Source organism: Homalodisca vitripennis, chromosome 3, assembly GCF_021130785.1.
Source record: "Homalodisca vitripennis isolate AUS2020 chromosome 3, UT_GWSS_2.1, whole genome shotgun sequence".
Taxonomy (NCBI): domain Eukaryota; kingdom Metazoa; phylum Arthropoda; class Insecta; order Hemiptera; family Cicadellidae; genus Homalodisca; species Homalodisca vitripennis.
In genome coordinates this window covers 119895847-119914619 of record NC_060209.1, presented here as the reverse complement: position 1 = coordinate 119914619, position 18773 = coordinate 119895847, and the positions used below count along the sequence as shown (strand labels likewise).

At 31.8% G+C, this 18773-nt stretch overlaps 1 protein-coding gene across 1 annotated transcript in view; it reads left to right on the top strand.

Annotated features, from left to right (window-relative positions):
- LOC124357425 (apoptosis inhibitor 5) overlaps window positions 1-13344 on the top strand; it is a 48031-nt gene extending 34687 nt beyond the window's left edge. The window contains exon 10 of the mRNA XM_046809227.1: window positions 4906-13344. Coding sequence (XP_046665183.1) covers window positions 4906-5006 — 101 coding nt within the window. The 3' untranslated portion in view covers window positions 5007-13344. The remainder of the gene's footprint in view (window positions 1-4905) is intronic.
- The last annotated feature ends 5429 nt before the right edge of the window (window positions 13345-18773 follow it).

Sequence of the window (18773 nt, the reverse complement as noted above, 5' to 3'; positions counted from 1 at the left end):
ACTTTTTTTGATTTTTTAGGCCTAGGAGGCAAGATTTCATTTTCTGGTGTACTTTCCCCAACCAGCAACATTTGATCATCATTTAAATTATCTTCAATACAATCTAACTGTGTATAATCCAAATCTTCCACACCAGGGCTACAGTTTATCTCACTGCCACAGTCTGACAGTTGGTCATTTAGCCAGTCGGCTATTTGGTCACTGCCATTTGACATTGTGATATCTTTTACGTTTTATAAACAGTAAAGAAATGTCTAAAAGTTAGAAATTATAAAAACACTTACCCTAAATTGTTAAAATGATCCGTAAAAGCAAGTAACTTTCACAGATAGGCCTAGGCCTACATCACTCACAAACACACATTCACTAAATTACTACCATTATTATTTGCACTTACTGAAGAATGTAATAGTATTTATTTAGGCTCAAAATAATAACCAATACATCTAGTACCAACTATAAACTTAATATAAAACAATAATTAATATTACACAAGATCTAATAAAACAGTGTAAACACAAGCCAGTCAGCAATAAACAACAACAGACCCGATGTATTGGATTGGAATATCGCAAGACAGCTGACTGAGTCTGAGGTTTAGAACAGCTGAATAAAAAAAAAAATATTCTGTGAATACGAAAATAAGAATGGAATGTCCTCTTTCTAACGATATAAAACGTCGCTTGAAGTAGTTCAAACTGTCACTGCTAGATCGCTTAGGCGTACGGTTTGCACGAAAACGTGGTGTTCACGTGAAACCACCGCAACGGGCTTCGTTAGTCAGCCGTGAATGTCACATTAAACCACGTTGAAGCGTGTTAGTCACGATATTTGGTGAATTTTTCATCTAACCTAGTGCTCTTTAGTATATTATCAATAAACTAATTTCTTTCCTTTTCTATGTTTGTGATCCCAATATATCACCATATCGCAGTGAACCAATGCTTATTAAAACTAGTGTGAGAAACTGAATTCCAAGAAGGTGAGGTTTGAGGATTTAGGTGCTGCCAATACTTAAGTAACATGTACTTTAAAAGATCACTAATATAATAACGTAAATATGAAATACAATGAGAAATATTTAAAGTTAATCTGTAACTAATCGTTAAGACAATCTCTCACTCACACATCTCAAGTCAATGGTCACTTTGGTATTGATAGAAATTAATTAATATTTGCTGATTGGCTACAGGTCAGATGAAACCCTCTCTCGAGCCAAATTTGGTCTGTGCACAATAGTTTATATATACTCTTGTTAAATAGGTATCCATGATGGCAATGAGAAAAGCACAGAATAAACAGATTTGTAAACGAACAACGACAACAAACGATTACAATTATATCATGACACTTTAACATGTGACAGTAATACATGTATGAGATTCAGTGGTGCACCCAGAAATCTTCTGTGGGGGAAGTGAGGGGCCCCTCCCACAGAATATTTTTGAAATATTAGATCCTAAAATGGTTATGTTATAGTACTTCTGAACTAGTAAAAGAAGGGCAAAGATCATGTCAGAGTGTTTACAATATACACTACAACCACTCTACCACCAATCACCAGGAGCTTATACAGGAATAATTAATATATTCATAGACAAATAGTTTATACGAAGTTTATGTAACTAAAACAAAATTTAATCATTTAATTTTAAAAAATATGGAAGAAAATAGTTGTTTAAATCACAAATTAACACCAAAGCTAAATCTTGATGTCTACTATTAGATCAAAATCATAGATGACCGAATTTGAAAGTTTACCTTAAACTAACTAATAGAGCTACAATAATGGGAGTTATATTAAAATTTAGCTTGTTTATTTCTGTATTTCTACATGTAAAACTGTTTGCTAAAAATAATTTCCAGTTTTTATAATTATAACAAGAACAAAAATACAGTGGAACCTGGCTAATTCGAACTTCTATAATTCGAAATCTTCTTTAATTCGAATATTTATATTGGTCCCTAGCATTTTCTATATAAGTAATGTAAAAATATCGTGGTTAATTCAAAGTTTATTTTGAATAATTCAAACTTTTTATTCGAACCCGATGCCGATTTTAAAGTGGAAAGATTCGCGAAAAGACGCTGCACTCTCTCTATTCGCAAGGCACTTGCTTCAAGGCCATTGGACACAGATCTAGCCACCCTCCCGCCAGGCCGGCCGGCTCGGCTGTATGCTTCCGCGCCTATTGTTTTGTAGACATGACTCATCGCGACTGGCACAAGCTCCGCTGCCTGCAAGATCACTCCACCCCACCCACTCCACTCCCCACCAGTTCTTTGTTTTGTAAATTGATTCAACCGTTAGTTTCACATGGTTAGTCTATCTTGACAACTGTGCAGGTGTGTGAACTTTCTCGCTTGTCGTTTGTTTACATACAGTGCTGTATGTCTTCCGTAATTTTACATATGATTTGTTAGTGTTTGACTCTTTGTTCGTTGAGCAAAATGTCGTCGCCTCGTAATCCTCGAACATACAAAACTTTGTCTTTGGCTCAAAAAATAGCGGCAATCAAAGAAGTAGAGAGGGGGTTAAGAAAAAATCTGAGATTGCCAAGGACTTTGGAATTCCTCCTAACACATTGTCCACCTACTTAAAGAATAAAGAAAAAATTCTCAGGAGTGAAAGTGAGAACATTAAAGACCGGAAAAGGTTAAGGGAGCCAGAAAATCCAGATTTGGACAATTGTGTTTTAAAGTGGTTCAAACAAACTAGGGATAAGAAGATTCCAGTGAGTGGTCCTCTCATAAGAATCAAAGCTGAACAATTTGCTACTGAATTGGGGAAAAAAGATTTTAAGGCTAGTACAGGGTAGCTTGACGGCTTCAAATATCGCAACAAAATTTCGTTCAAATCCATTTGTGGTGAAAGTGGAAGCGTTAATCAACAAGAAGCCAACCAATGGAAAACAGATTTGGAGGAGATGATTCAGGATCGGGATGAAAGGGACATCTTCAATGTTGATGAAACGGGACTTTTTTTTAAATGCACCCCTGACAAAACACTCGCATTTAAAGAAGAAAAATGCCACGGAGGAAAACTGAGAATTACTCTCCTGGTTGGTGCAAACATGGACGGATCAGAAAAGCTGCCTTTACTAATGATTGGCAAGTCGGCTAGTCCCCGTTGTTTCAAGAACGTCAAATCAAAACCAGTGGAGTATGTGAACAGCGCAAGAGCTTGGATGACCAGTCACCTTTTTGAGAAATGGTTGTTGAACTTAGACAAAAAGTTCATAAAAGAAAAACGAAAAGTTATCTTGTTTATAGACAACTGTACTGCGCACAACACGATTCCAGTAATGGAAAATGTTAAAGTAATTTTTTTCCCTGCCAATATGACTTTGGTTGTCCAGCCTGTGGACCAGGGGATCATAAAAAATCTAAAACATTTTTACAGACGTTTATTGGTTGAGTACGTACTGACTGAAGATTGTGACGCCCTAAAAATCAAGTTAGACATTCTTCAAGCCTCTCGCATGTGCAAGAAAGCTTGGGACAAAGTAACGCCCGAAACAATCAAACATTGCTTTAAAAAAGCTGGTTTTGTAAAAAAAGGAGGACGACGCCGAAAAAGCCAACGACATTATAGCAGAAGCGTTACCTTCAGTTGACGGCTGGGAGGACGTCATTACTGACCCTGCCATCTCTTTTGAAGATTTTGTCAACGTGGATGAAGATGTTGCAGTATGTGGTGAGATAACAGACGCGGAGATCATCGCTGAAGTGCTCAACAATAAACAAGATGGCGACATGGCATCGAGTGACGAAGACGGTGAGTCATCAGTTGGGGCGGAAATAAACGTTCCGAGTGCGGCCGAAGCAGCACATCACATCATGGAACTTAGACGTTTTTTTTGAAAGTAAAAATGACGTAAGTGAGTCTATTTTCAATTCATTGAATATGGCAGAATCTTTTGTCACTTCTGAAAGACTTGACGTTCGAAAACAATTGAAGATTTCCGACTTCTTTCGAAAAAATTAAATAATATTGTGCTGTATAATGTTTCTTATCACCATTCAACTTATTTTCTTTTATTCATAAACATATACAGTAATTGTGTATTTTTTAGACAATTCATGATTCAATATTGCACTGTTTTGCCTTACTTTGCTTAGTAGAAAAGCATAGAAAAACATACATTTACAATCATTCATGTTATTTTCAATAAAGGTTTTCAGCAAAGATGTGAAGTGTCATTATTTTAAGCCTTTAATTCTTAACTTTTTTAATTCGAATTTTTGGATAATTCGAATTTTTTTATTGGTCCCTTGAGATTCGAATTATCCAAGTTCCACTGTACAAGTTTTTGGTGCTTTTCAACTAAACTGGTACTTAAAAATTCATAACTTAGAAACTTGTGATTCGATTAAGACCAAATGTATATACTCGGTAGTTACAAGTGTACTATAAATGAGTATGTAATTTTAGAATAGTATGTAAAATGCTCTTGGGGGACAAGTGTCTCCCTCCCCCTGTAGGAAAACGCCCCTGATGAGATACTTTTTACTGGATTGATTAGTTAGACTTTTGTTATATTCTGCCAGAATGTTCACATGCTGTTGTACCGGTTTATTTGTGTATATAGACAAGGTGTTTGGTACATATCTTTCTGTGGGATTTAGCTAAGCGCTAGCAAAGCCTATAACTCAGGGTGGAATGGTTTGAGCTGTAAACTTGAAATTTTTCTATAACTAAGGCAGTTCTGTGGGTATCTATTTTCCAATGTGTGTCTCAAGAATTAATATTTTTTAGTGATTAGATGTTGACATAGTAAATAATGTACAAAACAGAAAACTAGTAGTTTCTATTGATTTTTATTATGTAAAAACGAATTTTATTTATGTCATTAAAAGGTTGAAAATGAAAATTAGTTAATTTGAATGTTTTGTTGTTGACAGCACCCTCGCAGATCCCACGACGAGGGGGATTCCGAGGATGGCCGAGGGGAGGTGGCGGTTTCCGGGGAGGCAACCGATCATGGAGAAGAGGCAGCTACTAGACGAGTAGCTCTGCTGCTTCTACTCTTGTGCTGTGTGTTTCCACAATACTACTTCTAGTTCAACACACACATAACTGAATTTCCCTTGGCATCAGTGAACTGTCACGAACCACTCCAAACTTTTATTGAAACAGTTCTTGAATATGTAAAGAAATATTTACAATTTCATTGTGTAATGTATTTTCAAAATTTTACGTACATAAAATGCCGTATTGCACCATATTGTAAGGTTGAATTTGTATTATTGATGTTTCCATTTTTAGAGTGGTTTATTATTATTTGTATTATTTTCATTAAATTATTTACAATGGATAATATTTTTCTTTTCTTGAGTATTTATTAAAAAAAATAATTTTATCTTTTAATTGCCTAGAGTTTAATTGTAATGTATCAATTACAATACATTTATCACCAGTGCATCATATCTATAAAATAAAATATTTTTAAATACCAAGTTAAGTTTAGCAATTTATTTTGTAGCCTTACATTTGGACCAATACGGTGTGGGCAAATGATTGTTTATATAACATAATTGAATTACTAACTATTTATATTATTTTGCAAATAACCAAAAACAGAAGTTGTTACATAAACAATCATTCAAAACTAACATTTATTTTTGTTTCAGAATGTGTCTGTTAGAAGGCGGATAAGCCAGTAGTCGTTGTTATTAATAGATTATTACACCCCAAGTTAAACTTAGACTGAATGCATCCAAAATGTCTTGGTCGATGTCTCACAATAATACTACTGTTCTTAATTTTTATTATGATAAGCGTAATTAAAATTTAAAATCAAATAATGTAGTAGAATAAGGAGTGTTTTTTATCATTATTTTTATGTTTTACTTAGTTCTAAAACACTTTTTCAAACACATACAAATTTTGAGCACTTCTCAGTGGAAGAATTTTTGTTTAACTTAAATTGTATTTTGAAAATTAATTACAGCATAAAATATAGACATCATATCATCAGACATTAATATACTCAATTAACTTGTAAAATACTGAAATCCATGGTTATATTAATGACGAGGGTCGTAAATTTCACTTTTTTTATCTGTCATACTTTATTTCATTCTAGTTCGTGATTTTACTCTAAAACCCCTTGTAATTTATGTGCTATGTTTGGCTTGGTGTGTAAATAAAGTTTTCACCTTAAGTTTTGTGAGCAGTCATTGTGCATTTCATATACTTTTTTAATTTGTAAATTTTCAGATGGCGAAACCTAAAAATTCTGTAGTTACACTGACAGTGGGGGTTTTTAATAAATATCGTATGTTGCTTTATGCCAAATTAGCTTAATCACCTTTTAACAGAACTTAATCTACAGAAACAAAATTTTGTTTGACAAACTATTTATGTTAACCCTTTTAGCATCATCAACTGTCACCAGTTAACAACTTAGTTGATGGTCTACAGAAGGTTAATTCTTGTATTTAAATGAAGATCGTTTAATTATGAAAATGGCATGATGAAAACAATTTTGGGATGGGAGTGTACATAGTACTGCACATTATAGTATGATAATCTCACAGTAGTATATATTATTGATTGGTTTGAAACCTAAGACTAATATTTAAATTACTATTTTACTCAACCTCTGAAGATATTTCCATGCATGAAAACAAGGATTTGTGGCTGAAATCTTTTATATACTATGACTTATTATTCCTAAAGGAGATTTTGTTTCACAAGACGGACAATCACAACCTGATTCATTATTGCTTAATCAAAAGATTTTCCTGGAAGCAAGGATTTATTCACTCTGTTCAATTCATCTATTAGAAAAACTGTGAGAAATACACGTTTTCTTTGTTGTCAGTTGATCAATCCAGGATCATGCAATACTTTGAAATTACTACATGAATGTGATGGAAACGTCTAGAACCATTGAATATTGATGTGAAAACTAAATTATTATATATGGTAATGTAGGTTATAAGGCTATACAAACCATAGGATTATTTTAAATATGCCCTTAGTTATTTGATATATAAAGTAAAATTAGTTGTTAGTCACAAAGGAAGATTTGACGTAATTATAAAGCTTGCGTGTTATGTGTCACGTGTAACAGATGGTCCTGTTATCTGATAGACATTTATATACAATATTGTGATATTAGTTTGTTATGAATAGAAGCTTTCTTCATTACTCTTTATAAGAATATTTTCTTACATTTTTTCAAAAATGATATATTTTTTAGCCCGTGAGAACTTTTTTTACAACAGTTAACACTTGGAAAGATTTTTTTATTTAATTAGTTAAATGCCATCATACACTTACAAGTACATATTTTATAAGATAATATTCAGTATAATCAAGTGTCGAGTTCTAATATATTTTTAATTAATGGTAAGACCACGTAAATAAAGTTTTTTTAAGCCCAGTTCAGAATTTTGTGTTATAACCCTTACAATTTATACTGATGTCAGTATATTACTTATACTAGTAATCGTTGAACATGAAAGTTTGTGTCTGGGTGTGTTCCTTAGACGTTTTTAGAAGAAACAGAAGCTATTTCATGTGTATTGATTTTTCTTGGCAGGGTAAAAGCCACACATGTTTTGTCTCTTTTCTCCGATAGTTGGTACTCCTTTATTTTATGAATTGTTACATGCAATGTAACAGATGGATTACAGGTTCTTATCTCATGAAATGGATTAATAAGAGTATGGGTTAGTGTTTTTATACACTTCACTGATAGTTTGCATAGCGTTGAAATGAAATATTGTAAATCAGTTTAACATAGCTAATTAAATTTAGTGCAAAACACATAAATGGTAACAAAAATAACATTTATAAAGAAAATACTGATGGAGTCACTTAAGTGATGATATGATGGAGAATAACACCATCAGGGTATTTCTCTCCATTCAGACCAGTACTTATACGTACACATGCGTGTGCCTATTGGGAAATTATTATAAGGTGCTATTAATTTTAGTTAAACAGAAATAAATAACAGATTTTTTTTGGGCAAGATATCTCACTCTCACCATCTGAGTTTTCTCTTGGATTTAAAAGAAAATTTTCTCAACTAAGACCAAAGAAACGTTTTTAACCTTTTGCACTCCACTAATAAATCCATTAACTTTCCTATAACGCCAAGACAATTAAACAATTTTTTGTTTCTTTAAGTTAAAAGTTAATTTTTATAATAACTAAATTATAAAAGCAAAAAAAGTATGAAACAGGGCATTTTACTTAAAATTAGCGTATTTATTGATTAAAATTTAATAAATAAGTATTTATAAAACTGTTTATTTCAAATAAATTTCAATTTCATTGTAAAATGTAATTAAACTGAAAAGTTTGGTTGCATTTGGCAACAGCGATAAGCATGAGTTTTGCACCAGGCTTTTCAAAGTACTTTTGTGAACTAGAAATCTCTCCAAGAGACATAATCTATATCATATATAACTGTATTTGGAGTTTTGGCCAAAGTCTACTATTCTAATATAACCATATATGGCGTGGAACGAGTTAAGATAAAATCTTGTAGTGCCCCCATTTGTATGAAACATCAACATCGTATAGCCTTATGCATTCTGTGGCAGCTTGGGCTTAAAATGCTGCAGTTTTCAATATACAGCAGGTGCTATTTTAATTTTTGATTTCTCTTTTGTATTTTCTTCTTGGTTCGAACTTTCCGTATACTTGGCTATGCTTTCATATATAGTAAGTTACTAATGATGGTAACCTCAGACCGGCCGTAGAGCAATCCAGTAGCTGTTGGTAAAAAGCCTTTTACTAATCAACATTTTACTGTGAAATACTGTCACAATTACAAATATAACTATATCAATTGAAAAACAAAGAAATAATGTATAACTTGCTGTAATACTCTTCATAGGAGTTACATATTTATTTATGGCTATAACAATCAACTTTGCTTCATTAGACATCTGAAATTTGGCGTACTGATAGTTGATTACATTATTTTACAAAATTAAAGCTTGTCTGCTATCAATGTACCACCGGAAAGCTCAAATTACACTCTAAATCTTAGGCATTATAATTGTTTTATTTAAATTAACTGTTTTATTTACCTCTGAAACCGGTATGGCCGAATAGCAGTTGGATTGCTCCTATTTAAATAAGTCATTAGTTGTGTATTTAATTATCCTACCAACCGGGTCTGTATTAAAACATTCTGTTGAAGTAATAAAAATGTCTTCTGGTACAAAACTACTACTTTCATCAAGCGTTCGACATAGAACATAATTGTACCAAGTCAAAGTGCAACAAACCAAATGAGTGTTGAATGTATTCTGCATCCAATGTGACTTGCTAGTTTTGAATCTAGGTGACACGTTACCATTACAGTGCTTGGTAATAAACTGTAAGACAATTTTACTGTTTGTTTGTTTTATATCCATTAAATTGGGTGTAGTGTAACGAATATAATTTAATTGGTGTGGTTAGTGAGTTTTATGATTTTTACTAGTTGTAATATTAGCTAACCCTAAATATTCTAATTCAGGGCATTAATATTTTCCATAAAGGTCATTTTTATTTCTCATTTCTAAACACGGTTTAACTTATTTTCACTGCACAAAAATTATTTATTACTTAGTTACACATTTTACGAGAATATTGTCATTAGAACTAACAGTTCCCCGTTGGAAAATCTTCCTATTGCTTATTTTGCACAGTAATTATATAATGCTTCAGTATGAAAAAGACTATATTTCTGTGTAGAGATATAAATTTAGAAACATTATTTTTAAATTATAGAGATAGATATTTTTAATTTTTAATGCACTGTGGGAAGTGAATAAATAATTAGCAATTAGATTTTTTAACATTGGTGTGTTTTAACATTTGTTGAGTATACACACTAATTTTCTAATATTTGACATGTACTTTATTTTACGCTTTAACGTTCTTGTACTTTAGAATAATTCAAAATACTTTTAATTTATAACCAGCCAAATAAATTTAATAATATTACATCTACATAAGTAGAGTTATTTTAAACATATTTCCATATGCTTTTGCTTTTAACTTTGGATAATACAAAATTTTGTTTTAATATGAACAGTTATTATTGAAAATAACTACAAAAAACTGTTAAGTAGGTGATTGTGGCTGGTCTAGGGTAAAACATTGTGTTTGTTCTAAAAGTAAACATTTAATTTAGTAGAATCACATACACTTTATGCGTAACTCTTATAACTCTTGTTTACTTCTTAGTTGTGAATGATAGATATTGTGATTTATAGCAAAACAAAGAAAACAAAATGAAATTATTGTAAATTTAAATAAATGCACATGGAGATATTGTATTGTTTAATCGTAATATAAATGGGGAATCATAATGAAAATTTGCATACAAAAAGTAAGCCTATATCTGGAAAACCCACTGTCAGTGAAACTCTAAACCTCGGAGTGGCTGTGAAGAAGAGAAGAACCACTTTTTATAACCCTCTCTCTGATTTGTGTTGCTTTAAAAAGAATATCTTAGCTTCCAGGGTCGTGCTTTTAAAATTCATTAAAACGTTTGAATAAAACCTGTCATATCTGGCCCTTCAACATTCGGCATCTACAATATCCGGCCTGGTGACAAGTGATAAAATGTTTTTATAACTGTGAGCAAGGACAAGCTCACCATGCAAACTGGGAACTGTGAGCCACACACAGACAAGCTAGAACACTTCCTCCTCTCACATGTATGGCTCGGCAGGGCAGAGCAGGCTGGAGAGGGATAGGGGATAGACCTCACCTATGCTAGTTTTAGAAACAATGACCTTGGTGGAACTGTGATATCAGTGCTGTTGTATCAGCTTTTGAATGTGTTATAAGTGGGATAGTTATTTTATTCTTTAAAATAAGTTAAGATCTAATTTAAATATTGTTTTACTCTTTCTAAAATAAATGTTGTATTTAAACTGTTTTTTATTGCGTTTAATTTTACATGCATAAAAACAAAAAATAAATTATCCAATGTTTGGTTGTAGTTTAGTTGTAAAGTTAGACTATAGATATTAAAGTTTGCTGCATCATTAATAAAGTTTCATGGGATGTAGTATATGTTTTCATAATTACATAAAAACAAAAACTAAAACACATCGTTATTGGTGGATTTGCTATAAATAATTAATGTTATCGTCTTATGTCACACTTCCATATCCGGCTTAACAATATCCAGCCTACCCCATCACTGCATTAGGCCGGATATGACAGGTTTTATTGTATTGTTAAATATTCGGATTTAATAAATAAAACAGTAAGAAAATATGGTCCTAGATATTTGTCTTAAAATTTTATTTGGTTATTGTCCTGCTTTCAATCCTGGACACAACCACAAAACCTAGAAAGATTATATCTTTTTTAAAGCTGTGCAGTTATTACAAGTGAGCTATTTTTAAACAGTAACATTAGTTACTACTGCTAAACTAATTCTAACGTGATCCAGACTTTGTATTGAGCTGTTTATCACTTAGTTATCCTTGTGTACAGTAGTATTGTCCTATTAATTATCTACCGTTCCAACAATATAATGTTTAAATAATTATCATTTAATTTATTCTTTATTGAGATTCATTTATATTCTTATTCAAAATAACAATTTTATCTTTATATTTTTAATTCAACATCTCTTTTAGATACAACTTTCCAGTTTTGTCTTGAGTTACTTTTTATTTTGTGTTTTAAAAGAAATATAAAACTCACAATCGTATAAATAAAGTTGTTTGAATAGCAGTTCAGAAAACTGCCAAATTTAGCATTGATTTAGTTGTAGATTTGCTTATGTCAACCCATGACAAGACAGACAGATGCTTCCAGCAAAATTGCTTATAGCTTTTTCAAATAAATGCCAAATATTCCAAATGTAAGGGAGCATGCAGGCTCGTCCAATGGGGGAGTGGAGCTAGGCAACCAGGACAAGTTGCCACGGGGACCACAGGCATAGACTGAGGTCATACCAACGCGATTTTAGACTGAAGCAGGAAACATGATAATAACAGTCTCCGGCTATGGTTCATTCATTGACAATGAGAGTACACGCAGATTCCTTAGGCGAAATAACTATTAGGATTTACTTTTTATATTCATGTTGGTGAGGGGAAGGAGGCAGGGCTATGCTTGCCCTGGGCACCAGCGATCTTAGGAATGTCACTGGGTGCACGTACTTTAATATCAAGTCTTCTCTATTGTCACCAGACACGAGAAGAGGACAGCTGACTACATCAAGAACAGATGTATTCCCTGTGGTATCTGGAATATTCCAGGCACTGGCTATTCTATGCATACTTAGAAAGTGATAGTAAGAATGTTATTAAATCCTGGAATATTACACGAACTTGTTATTCTTTGCATATCTAGTAAAGTAATAGTACAAATATGTTATAAAACCAACACCTATTCAGAAAACGTGAAGTATCCCTACTCCCTCCCGCCAACTGGACGATGTATACCAAATAATAAAGAGTTAAACAGAGAGGAGGTTATAAAAAAGGCTAATTTTATTATTTAACTGTTTAATACTAATTTGTGTTTGGATAAGGTATGCTTATTGTTGTGATGGACCTATTCACTCCAGCAGTTAAGAACCTAACAAACAACTCCATTATTTCTGTATGGGAATAGTATCTGCATTAAATTTAATCTAAATAATTGACACATGAGTTTTAGCTGAACAATTTATCATTAAATATTGGATGAAATGAGACAGGAATCTGTATGTTTGTCAAAGTGGTCAGCCAAACTCGACAACATAAGCAATTTTTTTAATAAATCAAAAAGTGTTGGTGCACAAAATTATCTTGTAATCTATTTACTCTCATATGGTGGTAACCCAAAAATATAATTTGTTGAATTTGATATGTTTTGCTTTTAAAGCGCAATATTAACTGTAAGTTTTTATCTAATCTATACCATCTATCTATTACAGAATATTGGAAGTTAATTCTATCATCAAACTAAGTTTCAACAACGAATTTAATTCAATGTTGGGATAGAAATCAGTTTGAGTCAATAATACAGAACTGACGTAGCCGTTAAACTGAAATAAATTATGTTAAAGTAGAAAAATATTTTGAAAAATAATTTTCATCACAACCATAAACATACAAAATGGAATACAACTAATGAAACTTTTATGTTACAGGGCCTGCCAAGTTGGAGTCAGCCATATAATTCTATAATTAACATTGATTTCTGTTTCAGTTTTGTTAAGTGTATCTTTCATGCTAACTATTGAAGTACTCCAGCAGGTATTCTTCAGTATGTTTCTTTTCTTACAATTCGTAGCAATGAAAGGTCATAAACAGTTGATTTCATTTAGTATTGTATCAAATAGTCAAATAACAAGTAAATGTTTTACACTAAAAGTGGTTCAGTGATTTATATATTCCCTGTTGTTTATACTCAATGACTGTTGTGTTAGTAGGAATAACTCTCTTATTGCATTTTTATATGAATTCAGAAATCGTAACTCTAATAAACTTAGAGTAAATAACGCCTCTCTCAGACTGGCTATTTATCTATAAAACATGATTTCTCTGTCCAACCTTGCTGTCACATAATAACTAAAACATTGAAATTGAGCTTGGACACATTTTTTTTTAAACAAAAGAACTTTACACTTCGAGAACTCATTGACTCCGGCTCCAAGGTGTGAATAAACTAGTGTCAGAATAAAAAGTTTTTAAAGAATCAAAAAGAATCCTGTGACCATTAAAATCTGGTAAAATATTTGTTTTGATTTACATTTTCTTTAAAGAAACCCCTCCTTAGTCTGTATTACTGTTATAATTCATAATTAGTGTATATTTAATAAAATTATATTTTAATGTTATTTTGATTAACACTAAAACAAAAATTCAATTTTGCTAAGTAACTGCTTTAAAATACTGTAGGCAAAAATTGTAATTTTTAGCAATACATACAAGTTGTGGCTTACTTACTAATCAAGAACTAATCATAATTTTATGTTAATTTATGCATAATACATTTTTATTATCCAAAAAATGTACTGTACATGACACAATTAAAAAACAAACATATTGTAAAATAACATCATATTAAAGTTTAAATTCACTTTACATTCAAGAAGTGATAATATATGCTGATGGAGGAAATATTTTTCAATAGAACACTGTTACCCCTACAATAGCACTCTAAAAACCTCCAGCATATGGTCTGAGGCTATACAAGCGGAAACCTTCATGGATGGGAATGAAGCACTACAACCGATTACCAACCTATCTGATGTCCAAAAAGAGGAGAGGAATTGAAGACTGCTCTAAATTAATGGCTTTTAGATCAACCGTTCTATATACTGGAGGAGTTTATTCAAAAAAACTAAATCTCTGATTTAAAATGTTTTGACACTCAAAATTTGTGAATAAAGATATTCTCATTCTCAAACTGTAAACATACTATAATATTAGTTTTTCAACATTTATTTGATTACCTATTTTAGAAATTTTAACAATTCTATAAAGTTTTGGGGTTTTTTTAGGATTAAAGGTATACAGGGAGCATTATAAAAGTAATACACATCTTCTAAGAAAAATAGATTTATTTATTCGATTGTTACAAATGGTTAAAATTCATCAAAATAGTTTCATCCTACTTCATTACACCTGCATAGATGATTGTGCCACTCCTGGAAAGCACCCTGGAACTCCTCGACTGGAATGCCTCTCAGGAACCTTGTAACATGAGCTTGGATGTTTTCCACCGACTCCCAGTGCTTCCCCTTCAACTCTTTAGTCGAGGGAAGAAAAAAAATTCACACAGAGCCAATTCAGGGCTATAAGGAGGCTAGGGCCACAGGGGTCTTTTTATGGGTCATGTAGTGGGTGATGACAAATGTCGTGTGGCTTAGGGCATTTTAGTGGAGCTTGAAATATTTTTGATTTAATTATTGACACACGCGACCCGGCGTTTCAGTCTGTGGAGCACCTCCAGGTAAAATACTACATTTGCAGTTTGTCCTTGCTTTACAAACTCAAACTGACGATACCTCGGACGTCAAAGAAGAAAATCTGCATTGTTTTGATACAAGATCTGCTCATACGCACTTTTCTGGGTTTGGGAGAAGATTGTGTGTGCCACCTTCAGCATTGAGATCTTGAAATGCAATCCTCCTCAAAGGCCTCTTGAAGCATTGGATAAGTTTCCATTGTATTCTTCCCAAAACCCACACAAAATTTGATCGTGTACGCTATTTCATTGAGAGCTCCTTTGCACTGTGACATAATCGAAAAACTGACTATGTGCAAAGACACTCCTACAGCTTGGAGAGAACTGTGACTGTACGCGTTTGGAAAGGTAGAATCCCCATCAAATTATCCAACTGGTCCGAGTGTGCTGCGATAAATAGTCATGGCACAATAAAATTATGTGTACCTATTACTTTCATAATGCACTCTGTATATCTTAAACAGATCACATAGGCATTAAAAAAATATATATATATATATATATATATATAATTTTTTATTTATATGATTGTCTTTAGCAGCTTTGACATGCAGAGAAACATGTTTTTGAACACTAAATTAATATAAATATTATCATACAATTATAGTAATTGGATCGTAAGAAGTCTTTAGGAATCTTACATAAAACAACAGCATCTTGTCTGTCTCTTAGACATTCGGGTTAGTTATACAATATACCATGAGTGTGTTTGTGTAGTCACATTAATCCCAAGAATTACACATAATTTTTAGTGATAATATACAGGAGAATACAAATAAGTAAATGCTGCTTAAAAGGAATATCAATTGTCAATAAAGGTGATGCCAAAGACAGAGCTAGAAATGCATTTAGAACTTTAAATTGTTGTAAAAATCTAAAATAATAATTGATAAAACAGTTTGAGATATTGCATATTTGTTACTTCAGTTTAGTAGCTTGCTCAAAAATATTGAAAGCTCAGTTTTTATCATTTGGTATTTTGCAGGAAAATTACCATTTTAAATGCTTCCCATGTTCTTTATTCTTAGAAATTGTTACTTAAATGACCATAAATGGTGATGTTCTAAAAATACATAACATTTTGTATCTATTTTCTGTTGTGGGGATTTCATACCACTAAGAAACTTTTCTAATGTAGTAAAGTGTTTAATTTGAGCTGTGTATATCTTCTTGTAGAAGTGTGTTCTTAGAACCATAAACATGTTTCCTCAATGTTTACATAATGTCACACATGTCTAACTTTGCAAAATTAGTTATAGAAGCTATTTAATAACCTACTTAGTTTTCAAAAACATTAATAAGTTTGTTTCTTTATTATTGGTCAGATTCTTGTATTTGAATTAAAATGAAATTCCGTAAGATTCTTAGTTCTTAAGGTTACTTTGGCAATTATATAACTTTCCTGTTTGTCCTAAAAATATTCTCTCTTTTCTCCAATTTATTACATATATGTATAATAATATAATAAAAGTCGAAAAAGACAAAGTCTCGAATGGAAGCATACGACTTCTAGTGGAAAGCAAAAAATTCAGGACCTAGCCATCTGCCAATAAAGATATGCTTACAGTATTTTGGGATTTTAAGGAGCCAATTTATTGTGATTTTCTTGAAGGCCAAAGAACAATCAACAGCCAATACTACAGTGTCATGTTGGTAAACTAAATAAGATTGCCAATTGAATGAAATGCCATAGGTTCTTGACTGAAGGTGTGATTTTGCTTCATAACAATTTCAGTTCACATACAGCACAGCTGACGAAAGAAAAATTTCAGAAACGGGTAGGAGATCCTTCCACATCACCCAACAGCCCTGACCTCGCCCCGTCAGACTTTCATATGTTTGGGCCCCTTTAAAGAGAGTCTACTAGGGAAACATTATCAATCCAATGAAGAGGTCAAAAATCAGGTGCTGAAGTGGCTTTGAGATCAACCCAAAGAATTTTATGCCAAGGGCATTTACAAATTAGGAGAAAGATGAGACAAGTATATAAGTGATGCTGGCGACTATGTTGAAAGGTAACCAAAGTTTTGTACCAATTGAAAAACCGTTGTTGAGCAGTAGTAATTTGTCTCGTTATTTATTGAACGACCCTTGTGTATTTATATATATAATTGTGGACTACCTTAATTTAAAAAACAAAGGTTCTGAAAAAGACATTTTAATATAACTCTTTTTTATTACTCCAAAAACTACTAGTATAGTAGTACTAATCAACATGCTATAATTCCTTCACCAGGTCTAATCTTTCAATTGCAATAGCCGGAGTGTAAAGGAAATAAGAAGACAAAGATGACGAAACCTACTGTCCTGGTGGGTGTAAGAAACGTGAATGTTAATTAAAATATATTTGTTCTGAGTTGTTAAGGTAGCATACAGTTATTTTTAAACTCATTAAAGCTACTATGATGAGATTTAAAGAACTATGTGAGATTTACCAGAATTATTATAGTATTTTGAGTAAGTAATGTATCGTACATAGGTACAGTACTTAATAGAGGCTTTAAGTTATATTTTTAAAAGGTTTTAATTTCTTAATTTTAGCTACGGGATGTTAAGAATTAAGAACCATACGTACTGCTAACGGTCTTCTTGATTTTAGATCCATAAGAACAATGTTAAATTTCAAACATTTTACAATTTTATTTTTAGTTGTTGGGTTATGAAAGACATCTTTATTTTAAGGTTATTCAGAAAATAAATCTCAAATTTTAATAAGTCTAGTTAAAATACATTGATAAAATAATTATTGTTCAAATACATTAAAAAGGTAAGTGATTTATTTATAAACACAAATGTACATTAGATCGTTGTATAGAATTAAACCTAAATTATATTTAATATGTCAAATGACCAATATAAAAATTCACTACCTCATTAATAAGTTAATCTGTTTACGTAATATTTGTTGAGATTTAACAAGACAATTATTCTCAAAGAGAGGAAGGTATTCTCGCACTTCCTTAGGTGGAATGCATCTTTCTCCCTCTCTGTCTTCTTTCTAATAAGATTTGGAATTCCATTTGCTTGCTTTGTTACATTTACAAATATTTTAATATTAGCTTAGCCAAATCTGCTGGGTTTTATCCCTTCTCCATGTAAACTATTTATATATTTGTAGTGTCTGTTGAGAAGGCAGCATATTATTTAACTTCTTTACTTTCTTTGAAAGAAATAATTAACTATGCTTCAAGTAAACACCATTCTTGGTAGCTAGGGATGGCAGGAATTCTACAAAACCATTCTTTTATAGAACAACTGGTAACTGTGATCCAACAAAAAATTAGTTTAGATTGTATATAAGAACATGTGTGAGTAGACAATACATTTTTCACTAGGACAATTTGAGCCTGAAAGTATGGGAAAAGTTTCAATTATTGTTTTTAAGAATGATTTATACCAGGGTTTATAAAAATATTTTTTTTTATCAGTTTTAAATTTCTAATTTTGTTTCTAACTAAACTGTAAAAAACATGGATTTTAGTTTTCTGATTACTTACTGATTAAACATTTATTGAAATATAAGACTTTATTATTTGTGATTGACATTGATTAATAAATTTGCTGGTTGGAAACCAGTCAGTTAATAAGTGAAGACATTCCAGTTATAATCAGGATTGTTTTGTTGTGCCAGAAGATATGTTTTTGTCAGTAAGTAATTAAAATTATTGCTTTTGGTGTTTTTAACGTGATCATGGAAGTATATTTGTCCATAATAATTGAGTTTTGTACCGGTCAAAAACTGATGTGATTGTAAATTTAAAAGGGTTATAATTTGCTAACCTTTCTTTACTTTGCTGTCTAATGAATTTTTTTCAACTTTTGATTCTGA